Source organism: Lynx canadensis, chromosome E2 (genome assembly GCF_007474595.2).
Source record: "Lynx canadensis isolate LIC74 chromosome E2, mLynCan4.pri.v2, whole genome shotgun sequence".
Lineage (NCBI taxonomy): Eukaryota > Metazoa > Chordata > Mammalia > Carnivora > Felidae > Lynx > Lynx canadensis.
The window spans coordinates 27921891-27935356 of record NC_044317.1 but is presented as its reverse complement, the minus strand read 5'-3'; the positions used below and the strand labels follow the sequence as shown (position 1 = coordinate 27935356).

At 47.6% G+C, this 13466-nt stretch overlaps 1 protein-coding gene across 3 annotated transcripts in view; it reads left to right on the top strand.

The window, feature by feature from the left end:
- The window catches only part of NUP93 (nucleoporin 93), a 103559-nt gene that overhangs the window by 88723 nt on the left and 1370 nt on the right, over positions 1 to 13466 (top strand). For all 3 annotated transcript variants that reach the window (XM_030298431.2, XM_030298432.2, XM_030298433.1), the window contains 13 exons: positions 698 to 830; positions 2271 to 2428; positions 3589 to 3754; positions 4024 to 4117; positions 4888 to 5079; positions 5677 to 5803; positions 5917 to 5989; positions 6299 to 6343; positions 8019 to 8135; positions 8907 to 9025; positions 9906 to 10023; positions 10465 to 10548; positions 11988 to 12116. In XM_030298431.2, the coding sequence (XP_030154291.1) occupies positions 698 to 830; positions 2271 to 2428; positions 3589 to 3754; positions 4024 to 4117; positions 4888 to 5079; positions 5677 to 5803; positions 5917 to 5989; positions 6299 to 6343; positions 8019 to 8135; positions 8907 to 9025; positions 9906 to 10023; positions 10465 to 10548; positions 11988 to 12116 (1555 nt within the window). The remainder of the gene's footprint in view (positions 1 to 697; positions 831 to 2270; positions 2429 to 3588; positions 3755 to 4023; positions 4118 to 4887; positions 5080 to 5676; positions 5804 to 5916; positions 5990 to 6298; positions 6344 to 8018; positions 8136 to 8906; positions 9026 to 9905; positions 10024 to 10464; positions 10549 to 11987; positions 12117 to 13466) is intronic.

The window sequence follows — 13466 nt, the reverse complement described above, 5'->3', positions numbered from 1 at the left end:
TGAACGTGGCTTGTATTTTAGATAATAGCAGTGTGTTGATGTTCAGTTTCTTGCTGTCATAATGGTATTGAGGTTGGGTAGGAGAATGCCCTAGTTCTTCCAAGGTACATAGTGAAGTATTTACAGATGAAGTAGCCCCTGCTTTCTGTATTTGTATACATTTTCAAATGGTTCAAAAAACAAGTGGGTGTGTATATGTACACGTGTATGTACGTGTATATATATATATATATATATATATATATGTATGTATCTACATAGAAACATGTGCACAAAGGCTAATAACAATTGATGAATCTCGGTAAAGGTTATATGAGTATTCATTGGGCTATTTTTTTTAATTTTTCATAGGTTTGAAATTTTCCAAAATAAAAAGTTTAAAAAGAATGCACCAAAGCATTCGGTTGTGAGCTGAAGCAACCTGTACATTAGGCCTTAATGCATTGGAAGTCTGCTGTTATGTTCCTCGAGGGGTGCTTTTGAGCATCCACAGTGATGAAAGATCTGTACGTTGTCTACTCCTCACTGAATAAGTAACATAGTTTGCTTCATGAAGCATGCACTGTTTCCTCCTCTGCATTAGGTTTGAAGTCCAGGCCCTGTCCTGTAGAGTTCACAGTCTAATGTCAGGGATGTGGATACAGATACCTGTATGTGTTCTCAACCTTTTTTTTGTTTTCCTTTTCAATTTTTCCAGTTATAAGAATTACACCCTTGTGACTGTCTTTGGAAACTTGCATCAGGCCCAGCTAGGCGGGGTGCCTGGGACTTACCAGTTGGTTCGAAGTTTCTTGAACATTAAACTTCCAGCTCCCTTGCCTGGACTTCAGGTACTGGCATCTTTCTCTGTGTGATGAGTTACACGCCTGGAGTCGTCTCTCTGAGATAGGCATTGGCAGCGAAGATGAAGCTATGTGTGGAAACTGCTGTATGGAAAAGAGACTAGAGTGGGGCTAGGAGAAAGGCTGGGGGGACCTTGCAGGAATCCAGGTGATGAACAGATGGTGGCTGCTCAGCTCAGTGGAGGAGGGCGCAGGGGGAGGATGTGATTGGATTCTTGACGTGTTCTGAAAGTAGGCCCAGTAGGACTTGTTGAAGACTTGGATGTGGGAGTGACAGGCAGAGTCAGGGATGACTCTTGGGATTGTTGGTTCAAACATCTGGAAGAATGGAGTTAGATACAGTTCCTAGAATGTGACACTTTTCAGCTCATACATAGTCCAGTTGGGGGAATTATTTTATAGATTTAATACCTTGTGCAAAGCAGCACTAAGCTGGAGCTTTGTGCCAAGGTGGTGGGATACAGAGGAAGCTGTCTTCATAAAGGAGGTGAGGTTCACACTGCGCTTGAAAAATAGGGGCTCACCTGCCACAGGTCTTAGGAAAGGGTGTTTAAGGTGGAGGGAACAACATGAACAGATGCGTGGAGGCAGGAAAGAGTATCTAGCATAGCATATCGGGTGTGAGGTAGGGCTTGGCAAACGTGGGACTGGCAGGTGAAAGCCTTGAGTGCCAGACTAAGCACTTTGGATGTAAATACCTCAAAGGGGTTCAAGTGGAGAAGTGATAATGATCAGATCTGGTTTTAGAAAGAGCCCTGTGGGGGGAAGGATTGAGGGACCAAGAAAGGAAGTCTGAGGCCCACCCCTCTGGAGGAGCTGGGGAGAAGCGGAGAAAAGCAATCCCAGGCTTCCGTACAGATGATGACAGAAGCATTTGGAGGATAGACCAGCTCCGGTACTGGGACAGTGGGAGTGGAGCTGCCTTCTCAGATCCCCAGTGTCGAAAACAAAGATAGTCAGTGAATGAACAGCCAACAAACGAATGAAAGTGCCAGTGTCCATTTGACTAATCATTTGTAGTTAACACTTTGTAAACTCAAGTATAGTAACGGTAGTCTCTTACTGGTCGGTAAACTTTAGCCCTTGCTTTGCGGGGGTTGCAAGAGCGCACGTCTGTGAATTATCACAGAGCATGTTACCCAGTTACTGGCTACTGGGATTCCAAGGTGAATCCACAGGCTGGCTTTCAGTCAGGTGGAGCACATGGTGTTCTCAAGGAAAAGCTCTAGAGCCAGGCTGCGTTCACCAGCTTGGACAAGGTACTTAATGTCCCTGTGCCTCAGTTTCCTTGTTTATAAAACAGGGAGGTCCCTACCTAACGGGGTGGTTGTGAAGCGGAAGTGACTTAGTATGAGAAGAGGTGAGTGTAGCAGAAAGCCATCAGTTAGCTTTGTTTGCCTGCTTATTTGAGCATCTTTCCTCTTTTAGGATGGAGAAGTGGAAGGCCATCCTGTGTGGGCATTAATTTATTACTGCATGCGCTGTGGGGACCTGCTTGCCGCTTCACAGGTGGTTAACCGAGCCCAGCACCAGCTGGGAGAATTTAAAACCTGGTTCCAGGAGTACATGAACAGCAAGGACAGAAGGTATGGCGAACGAGATGGTGCATCCAGAAGACGCCACGTGCAATCAACAGGGTGGCCTCCACCGGCATTTGCTCTTTTTGCCCCGTGCATGGCTCAGAATAAGTTTCTGCTTGGGAAAAAAATGAAGTCTAGAAAGCAAATAGAACTTGCTTGAGAGTATCAGTTGAGAACATTAAAAGAGCCCCATTCTGATACTGAAGCGTTTGTGTTTGGGGATTTTTCTGTTCCTGTGTGGGAGGGAGGCACTGTGGTTAGGAGCACGATTTTACATATCCTGTAAATCCCGGGCATATCCAGGATGCTTTATTTAAAAACTCTGCTGCATTACACTTCATTTAACACTCAGTGCTTTTGTGGTTGGCCCAATATGAAAATGTGTTGTCACACACTTTGTAGCTCAAAGGCTACAACGAGAAGTTAGTCATTTTGAAATGCAATCATTGAAACTGGGTTTTTTGTTTGTTTGTTTTGTTTTCAGTTCTTTTCCATTAAGGAACTGCTAAGGATTAATTTTTCTCTGGGTTTTAATGTACTTGGGCTAAGTTCATATTCACTGAAACCCAGTTTAAATATATGTATTTGTATTTGAGACGAATAACGGTGGTTACCCTATTTTCTCCTGTGGAATACTAGCGATACTTTTCAAGGCAGGTTTTTAGACAGTGTTAATGATGCCATGTCCAGAGATTGTCGTAAACCATAAGCCTCTCTCTTTGCTCGCATTAGTGAGTTCAAAGTAGGGTTAATGGTGTAGAGACCCCGAAGCAAGGATCTGAGTGCAAGTAGTTTATTTTGGAGGTAATCTTACATGTATAAGGGAGCAAGGAGGTCAGAGTGGGGGCCAAGACACTTAAGGGAAGGACTCACTTTTGTCCATCACGGCTTGAGGGTTGCTGGGGAGTGCAGTGGAGTATTAATTCCCCAGCATTTCTGACGTGCCCCTGAAGGCCTCTGCCAGAGGAAGCCGGCAGGCGGGGGAGACGAAGGTGTTGGTGGCCGCACGTTGGATGAAAATGGTGGTAGCGGGGGATGTGGCTGGGGTGGTGTCTGTGAAGGAAGGCTGCGCAACTCTGCTATGTGGTTGGGACCCGGGGTGCTTTCAGGTACCCCTGAGGGTCTTCAGCATGTGTATCTATGCTGCTCTTCCCTTGTGTCTTTAGGTTGTCACCAGCCACAGAGAACAAGCTCCGACTGCATTACCGCAGGGCCCTCAGGAACAACACGGACCCCTACAAGCGGGCCGTGTACTGTATCATTGGCAGATGCGACATCACCGACAACCAGAGCGAAGTAGCTGACAAAACCGAGGACTACCTGTGGCTGAAGGCAGGCACCGCTTCCCTTGCCTGAGCAGGGCGTTAGCCCCTTCCCTCTGCTTGTGTTCCACACACACATTTTACCTGCTTAATGTGTGATGCCAGTAGGGTGATAGGGCTAGTGGATTTCCTGCCTCTTGACCCCGTTTTTTGTTATATAGTTCTCAACCAGTAACCACAGCCATTAGCACAGCCTCGAGCTGCTGAGCAGCGACAGGTCTGCATGCCTGGCTCAGGAAGTAGTTTGTACCAATGCATGTGTTTCTCTTGGGGGTTTAGTTGAACCAAGTGTGTTTTGATGACGACGGCACCAGCTCCCCACAAGACAGGCTCACTCTTTCACAGTTCCAGAAACAGTTGTTGGAAGACTATGGTAAGATATCCTGAACAGAACTACTTTCTCTGTCTTGTCCACCTAAGGTCACAACTTAGCTTTCCTCTAGGAACGTCCTTCGTCTCTGAACTCCGGATCTTCAGAACACAACACAATACATCAATGATTTCAGATTCAAGTAGAGGCCATGTGAGCTCAAGCAGTGTGTGTGACTTATATGGTCATATACAGTAAGCTATTTTACTCCAGTTCTTTGAACTGCTCTGGTAGACGTTTGCTCAGGGAGAGACAGAGGCAGGACTTGGCTATTGCTTCCTTGTGGATCTCGCAATGACTGTATCTGAGCATAAATGAGCGGGACATAGCTCTCCCTCCTCACTGTTTCTGTTTAAGAATTCTGGGAGCAAAAGAAGGTCCCAACTAGTGGCCAGCATTTATTGAATCCACATACCTGTGAATCTGAGTGAACTGAAGATTCTTTGAAATCTTCATTCCTCTCCTTATCAAGTGACTCTTCGCAGGGCAAAGGAGATAAGCAGCCTCTTTTATGTATCGTCCTAAGGTCCTGAACTCTGTTTCTCTCCCACTTATGCAAGCGGTTTGGGTTTTACAGCACGACCCCACTCGCCAGTTGTGTTGTGAGGTCTGGAGAAGGTTGTGGAACCAGGTCATGGTTCCTGTGGCAGTCCACCGTGCCCGGGGCCCCCTTCATCCCGTCAGCAGGTCCTCTGAGCACACGGGGCTTCTGCCTGGGGTCGGGGCTGCTGAGAGCCTGGCTCCTGAGTCAGCTTCGCCTCCTCCTCCCCCAGGCGAGTCCCACTTCACGGTGAACCAGCAGCCCTTCCTGTACTTCCAAGTACTCTTCCTGACGGCACAGTTCGAGGCTGCCATCGCTTTTCTCTTCCGCATGGAGCGGCTGCGCTGCCATGCAGTCCACGTGGCGCTGGTCCTCTTTGAGCTGAAGCTGCTTTTAAAATCCTCGGGACAGAGTGCTCAGCTCCGTGAGTATTTGTTGACACTGGCGTCCCCATCGCTCACCCCCTCCCCCATCGGGCAGCAGCACACACGCACCTGCCACCACCGAGGCTTTGGGCACACGGTACAAATCGTGTCAGGGCAGTAGAGGTAGCACCATGTGGAGGGCTAGCTCTGTGGCCAGTCGGTCGGACTGCCCGGAGAATGGAGCGGGAAGCAGTCCCTGGAGTCCTGAGTCACATTCCGTTAGGGCCCTAATCGGAAACCCCAGCCGCCACTTTCTGTGCCCACCTGCCCGGGGCGGGAGAGTGTGAAGAGGGGCAGAAGACGAATGTGGATGAATGCCTGCAGACTCCTTAGCAGTGCAGCCAGGTCTCCTCAGAGCGCGTGCCGTAACAGTCAGCTGTCTCCACCTTCCAGTGTGAGAGCAGCACGCTAGTGACGGACTCCAGAATGCCATTTCCCCCACTCTGCTTGGAAAGCAGCTGAGGACAGGGTAGTGCAGCTTACAGTGGCAAACGTTGGCCAGGCTGCAGGGTCTTTGGATTCAGCTCCCATAATTCCTGGTTGCCTGGGTCAGAGGGGCAGGGTGGTCGTGACCGGTTCTGTCCCCCACGGTGCAGTCAGCCACGAGCCTGGCGACCCTCCCTGCATGCGGCGGCTGAACTTTGTGCGGCTACTCATGCTCTACACCCGCAAGTTTGAGTCCACAGACCCGAGGGAGGCACTCCAGTACTTCTACTTCCTCAGGTAACACCCACTTTTGACCGTTGACTTCGGCTGGCTTTCGTCTCTGTCATCCTGAGAACGATTAGAGACCTCAGGTCCACGCCAGAAACCTTGTTGCTTTTGTCCCCTTCCAGGGATGAGAAAGATAGTCAAGGAGAAAACATGTTTTTGCGCTGCGTGAGTGAGCTTGTGATAGAAAGTCGAGAGGTACGTCGGTCCCTCCTTTCTCCCACCCACACTTTGCAGTGCACACACCCGTGCTGACGTGATGCTGTGTGGTCACGCTAGCATGGCTGTGGCGGATAAGGCCCGGGGCGGGGTTAGCGGGGGGTTCGGTTGTCTCTGCTTTCTTGGTTTCTGATCGCGAAAATACCGATTCAGTCTCACTGTTTTCTGATTCATGTAAAACTTCTCCTGCCTCCCCTGTTTTCTTCCTCTCTTTTGTGTCCAGAGAATTGTGGATTGTGTGTATATCGTTGTCCAGTAAATTGAGTACACTTTTTTTTGTCTCCACAGTTCGATATGATTCTTGGGAAACTAGAGAATGATGGAAGTAGAAAGGTGGGTTAAATGTGCCTCTAGAGATGTGTTAGTTTGCAGTTGGGGATGTACAGTTGTCAAAAGAATGTAGTTAAATCTTAGGATTCAAAGTAATAAAGATGCAGATCTTAATGAAATTGTAGTTTAAGCAACAAAGAATGGCCACGAATGATGCCCTTGATCTTAACACACATTTCTATTTCTCTAAACTATGTAAATGTATAGCGAGATAGCTTCTTTGTTCTTAGTAATCTCTACATCCAGTAGGGGGCTTGAACCCACAACCCCGAGATCAAGAGTCAACAGGCTCTACTGACTGAGCCAGCCAGGCGCCCTGATGAGATAGCTTTTTTATTATGTGCAGAGGACTCATCTGTTCATGCCTGCTGATTTTTGAGCTAAGAAGGCTGCATTTCTGTCATTCTTGGCTCAGAAAATAGGCAAGAAAAGGAATTATTTACTGCACCTACTCTTCCCAGATAAAAAAGTTAGAAATATGCTTGACCTCTCTCAGAAGGTAGTTTCTGAGGGCTGAGAACTTCACTCTGACCCTGGAGATACAGCTGTGCCTGTGACCTTAGTGATTCCCTGAGACCTGTCGTGCGCAGTGGGAGCCATAGCAAAAGGGGCAGAGGCCCTGGTGCCAAAAACCAGTCCTGACCCCACACAGGCATTCTCCCGGTGGCTTTGGGAAAGTCACCTGCCTCTCTCAGGGACTCCCTTTCCTCACTTGTAAAAATGGGTGGTTTGGACCCAGCAATCTCAAGATGAGCTCACAATGTGCACACCTTCCAGCTCAGAAGAACGGACAGTGACAGTACTGGTGACAGTGGCCATGCTTATTGAGCAGTGACATTTGCCAAGCACCGTGCTGAATGCTTTATAGGTATTTTTTAACTAATCACCACAATAATGATCCAACAAGGTGGTTTTCAAATGAGGAAAAGAAAACAAGAGCAGTTCATTATTTCCCGCAGGATCACACAGCTAGTAAGAAGGGGAGCTGGAATTTGAACCCAGTCCTTCATGACTCCAGAGCCCATGCTCTTCACTTGCCTCCTGTGCTGCCTCCAGGGTGGCAGGAGCAGGTCACCCCGACTTGGTCTAGCGCTGATGGAAAATCAGAATAGCCTGTCAGATGTCACTCTGTCCACACTAGCTCTTCTGTGGTTCCTAAGGCCTCTCGTGCTCTCCTGACCATTTGGTTACTGTTGAATGTTAATGGTGATTTTTTAAAAAAATATCCTGATGCCATTTGCCATATATTTTTTCAGCACCGAATTTCTTTTACCATCTGTCTTAGAAAACAAATCCAGAATCTTTCAGGTATTTTCTCTGAGCCTCCTGGTTTTTCCTCCTAGTGCCTACGCATCAGCAAATTTAAAATCATTGACTCTTTCAGCTACCCTCTGGATCATTTTGGACAATCAGGCAGCACAGACGTCTTATTGCTGACTCCTCTGTGCTGCCCGTGAGTCTGCTTCTTCATCTGTAGTTTCCTTGGTCCCTTTCATATGTTTAATAGGACCTTACATCTTCCAGAATGCCAGAGTCTAGCAGATGAAATATATGCATTGCCCAGGGCAGGCATTTTCAGTTAAAGTCGTTTTCAGATCCCAACTGCTTCTGTGTGTTTAAATTAACAGTTCTGTGTACCCATCTCTCTCCTCCTCCCCTCTGTAATTTGTCTTGTCAGCCTGGAGTCATAGATAAGTTTACTAGTGACACAAAGCCTATTATCAACAAAGTTGCTTCCGTGGCAGAAAATAAAGGACTGTTTGAAGAAGCAGCAAAGCTCTATGACCTTGCCAAGGTAAGACATGCCCTTTTCCTTCTTCTGTACTTAATAGATCCGTCGGCCTTTTGGCATTAAATGCACAAACAGTTTGACAATGCCACTGTTGCACCACTGTCCTGATGAGGCATTTTCTCCTAGTGCTTGGCAGTTAATGGTCCAGTCAGGGTGAAATTCCCATTTTACAGAGTTACCTCTGCCCATAAAGTATTTCTGGCCAAATAAGAACAACATATTGCCCGGACATCCTGTAGGCCTTGAGCTCTCATCTCACTTGGCAGCAGAATAGGCGTCCATCACATTTCGATGGTGAAGCTTTGGGACAAAATGCCTTCGTGCTTACCCTTCTGGTCGCCACAGACACGCTCGTGAGGCCTGTGTGTTAGGGAAGGCGGTGACAGCTGAGGTGCTTCGAGAGAACTAGAATAAGTACTTCGACATGAGGACATATGGTGACTGCTGATCATTACGTGGCCTAAAAAAGATTATGCTCTTTCTTTTATAAACTGAGAAAAGTGGGCCAAAAGAAGGTTTATAATTCATTTTTTGTTAATTCAAAGATGTTTTGATTGAGTTCTAATTAAGATGTGGAAAAATGTGCGGACATTAAGGGTCCAGCTTGATGAGCTTTCCATAGGTGTATGTCTGTAACCATCATCCAGATCAAGGTACAGAATGTTTTAATCCATCACCCCAGAACGTTCCCTCTTTTGGTTATTTTGTTTTTCCTTTTCTCTTTTACTGATTATTTATAATCGATTCCTTCCTTAATTTTAAAAAATGGAACAGAATGCTGACAAGGTGCTAGAGCTGATGAACAAACTGCTCAGCCCTGTTGTCCCCCAGATCAGCGCACCACAGTCCAACAAAGAGAGGCTGAAGAACATGGCGCTCTCCATCGCGGAACGGTAAGACCGAGAGCTGGCTCCGAGGGGGCACGGCGCCAGTGCCAGGCCGCCCGTGCCCACCACATGCGTCTTCAGCTTTACTAGTCACATCAGGTGGCCTTCCAGAGTCTCCCCATCCCCCCAGCACTGCTTGAGAGTTCTTTTTGCCTCACATCATAACCAGTACTTGTCACTATCAGACTTCATAAGTTTTGCTAGAAAGAAGGGTATGAAAGCATATGTCAACATTCTAATCTGGCTCATTAAGTTTAACTCTGGGCATTGTACTCATCTATACACAGTTATAAGCCATCTTAAAGACATTCTGGAACGAAGCTAGTGATAGGTGGACGGGGGAATTCTTAGAGATGGTAGTGGCCAGTGTTTAAGAGCCACCTTCTTCCTTCTTTGGTGAGATAACGGAGTTATCAGACTTTATTTGGTGGAGCTCCCAGGCTGAGGCCACAGTCATTACCTTTTGTGCTCTCTACAGATACTCCTAGTAAAGTGACTTAGAGAAAACTGGGTTCGAGATGCTTTCCTGGGGTAGCACAGAAGAAGACTCCTGATCAAATAATCCATTTAGCAAACACTCTACGGTGGTAGCCACTGGACTTTTGACCCATCAGAACCTTTTTATCCTTCCTGGAGATTTGGATGCTTAATGGTGGCCGAGGCTAGAGAGCCATGCTTCGTGCAGAATATTTACAGATGGATTCGTATCAAATCCACCATCAACTTCTTGGCCATTGGAAAAGAAACGCTATTTTCCACTCCTTAATTCACCTCACCTAGAGATTTCAAGAAGTTTTGACATTTTTCAAATGCTATTCTAAAGTTACAAATTGCATAGAAATTCATAATTATCCCTGTCCCCTCTTCCCTCTTTTTTGTCTTTCAGGTATAGGGCTCAGGGAATCAGTGCCAATAAATTTGTGGACTCCACGTTCTATCTTCTGTTGGACTTGATCACCTTTTTTGACGAGTATCACAGTGGTCATATTGACAGAGCCTTTGATGTAAGTTTTAAGAGGGCTATTTGAAGTGCAGGTTGATGTATGCCCTTGGAAATCCAAAACACTATATGGGATTCATCTAAAACAAAGGAAATGTTACCAACGTGCCTGTTAAGCAAAGAAGACAAGTGTCACCCTGGGACTTGAAAGGGGATTTCTGTGTTGCTCTTTTTTCTCTCCGGTCCCCCATTCCTTTCCTCATTAATCTGAAAATGGAGAGATTTCTTGGAGTAACTTGCAATCTCTGAATTTTAGAATTGCCTCAGAAAATGTGGTTGGGAATTTAGTCAGAAAATTAGACCAAAGCCTTTGTGTGTTTGAGGGAAGGTAGTATTTTGTATTAAAGAGCCCTTTGTAACATGTGAGATGCTTGCTGTCTGTCTAAGGAGACAAGATGACTGATGGTTATTTCATACGCAGCCGGTGGGGTTTTGTTTTAAACAGATCATTGATCGTTTGAAGCTGGTGCCCCTGAATCAGGAAAGTGTGGAAGAGAGAGTGGCTGCCTTCAGAAATTTCAGTGATGAAGTGAGTCCTTTTCTTCCTGCATTATGGAATTTTTCCCCCAGTTCTGCTGAAAGCTTTTGTTTTAGTGTGGCTGATGACGTTAAGAGTCCCAGTACACTAACCATGTAGACTGAGTTTTCTAAGGCGAGTCCAATTTCAGATATTCCTAGGTTGGTTTTCTGTGAGTACACATATCCCTATCAGGTCATTGTCCAAATTCCTGACTCAGAAAACACAGTCTCTTTAGTGATTAGACATGTTCTCGGGGGCACAGATTCCTGGTTGATCCTGTGTGGTCTGGTTTAAATCTGTATTATCCACTTGTTCTAGAGGGAATCTTAGTGCTTAACTCTGATCTTCCTTAAGTAGTTCCATTGGGGGTGTATGACACATGCACCATGATACACCTCCTTCTTTCGCTTCTCTGAACTGTTTGTCTTGAGAAGCAGAACAGTGACCATGGACTCAGTTGCCAGCCCATGAGCCCCAGAGCCACTGTCTCTCTGCAGAGTTTCTAGCACATTGCCACCGTCTAGCCCAAGGGTGCGCAGTTGAGCTGCCCACTGGAATTTCTAAGAGAGCTGTAAAAAATCTTCATACCCAAGGCCTACCCCAGAAATTCTGGCTTCTGTGATCTGGACTGGCCCAGGACTTCTCTGGTTGTTCCCACACGTAAAAAACTCTTCTCGGGAACCACAGACACAGGGCCAGCTGCCTGGCCCTGGGATGTCACTAGCTGTTTCCATTTAAAATCGTTACACAGTAAGCAAATACCTCTTATGAAGACATGTTTCTGTTTTAGAGGAAGAGGGAAGGCCAGCTTCTGCACGTGGGGGGCTGTTGCCTGCTATGGTACTCAGTTTAGAAGGTCTTGCCCCTTGCCGACCTGCCTTTCTTACCTGCTGTCATTTCTACCCCAGCCACTTCCCCTGTTGTTGTTTCTTGCCTTCCCTGGGATATACTGTTCACTGCATTAGGGAATGAAGTGGTGCACCAGGGTCTGCCCTTGAAGACGCTCCCAACGACTCTGCTAGGGCCGGGCAGTTTCCGTGGAGACAGTCTGGCAGGTCTAAGATAGTGGGGAGTGGTGGGGCCTGGAGAACCAGGGTGCACATCCCTACCCACTGACATTGAAATCCAGACTTCTTACGTTAATCACTCTGCTGGCCAGTCCAAGCCTACATAGTGGCCAGATACGGTCAGCATGCTTTTGGCTCGCTGCCCCTCTTTATGCCTAGGAGGAATGGCATACAGAAAGGAGAAGAATAATCTGTCTCACCTGATCAGCATTGCCTGCGCTTTGCTCTCATGCTTGACATGGCGGTGCCATTGGCTGCTTTTTGGTGACCCTGTAGTTCTCTCCCTGGCAGCTGTGGGACGTGACGTGCCTGGACATACACTGGTTGTCGGCCCCAGGGCTCGGTGCTTTTTCCTTACTTCATGTGTTTTTCTCTGGGCAGATCAGGCACAACCTCTCAGAAGTGCTTCTCGCCACCATGAACATCTTGTTCACACAGTTTAAGAGGCTCAAAGGGACAAGTCCGTCCTCGGCATCCAGGCCCCAGCGAGTCGTCGAGGACCGTGACTCTGTAAGATCCCAGCGTTGGCCAGAACCATCGCTGAGAACCACCTTTCTGGTCTGCTGTCCTCGGCACCTCATGAGACCCCTGCTCATGACCCCAAATGCTCTTTCCTTACTGCCTAGCTGCTGAGTAAACCTTGTGTCAGGCTCTCAGAAGAAATCGAACATTAACGGGATCGCCGCTGCTCTCAAGTTTTAAAAAAAAGTGAAGTCTGCAGATACTACCTTTTAAAAAATAGAATACTAATTTGTGGTGATTCCATAGGAATTTCATACACATTTTGAAATTGGAAGGTTATTTTGTGAGTCTTAGCTCAGCATTTTCATCAGAATCATAAGTACTTCTGGTCAACAATGAATTTGATTCAAACCTTGTTTCTGCCCTCATCTGAACCTCTCAGTGACCCCAGAGAGGTACCTTGAGGCAGTGATTGTTATCCCCATTTTACAGCTGAGGGCACTGAGGCCCCGGGTCAGGAAGACGTTTGCTTTTGCAGGCCCCTCAGGTGATGGTGAAGGAGCCGTGTCTGGAAGCTGAGCCGTCTGACATGCGGCCAGGGCTCCTTCCGCTGCCTTTGGGGCCTCCAGCATCGTGTGGCTCAAGCCAGGTCCAGGTGGATGGGAGCCTGGGGCTTGCACGGCATATGTTGTCCGGTTGATTTGACAGAAGGGCGTGGGTGCTTGACCCCATGAAAACTACCTTTCCCTTAACTTCCCCACTTAATGTTTGAAATCCTGTCTTCTGCCTCCAAGGGCGTGTGGGGGGGCTCTCTCAGCTGTGACCCTACAGGCACTGTCATGGGAGAATTGCTGTCTAGTGAGTGATGGTGGAAGTTTTCACCGTCAGCAGCGTAGGTGGCAGTGCTGGGAATGGTCCACTGAGTGGTAGGCCCATCCCCGGGTGCCTCAGAGGCAGCTGCTGGTCTGCCATCCACCCTTTGGGCAGGCTAGAACCTGGACTGCATAAAAGATACACGTCAGGAGATGTGCCAGCAGTGGCTCATTGTGCCTGGGCCTTGGCAGACAAGTGTTGAGGTGGTGGACATTTCCGGTGCTCTGTGGGCTCCTCATAGGGCGGCGGGGCGGGGGGGCGGGTGGCTGCCCCCACAGAGAGTGCCGCTGTGGCCTTGCAGGCCTTTTCCCACATGTGAAGGGAATAGTTTCAGGACCAGCTGAACTCACGTTCTGTGTGTCTCAAGCTTTCTTTTTTAGACCCTTGGTTTTCACATACCATGAATAAAGCCATTCTCCTGTCTGCCTGTCACCCACTACACCTTTTCTCTGAAAGCTAGGGATGAGCAGGGTCACAGAGAGACTTCTGTGTAAAAGCTCCCTGCCCGAGAAGTGGCTTCGTGCT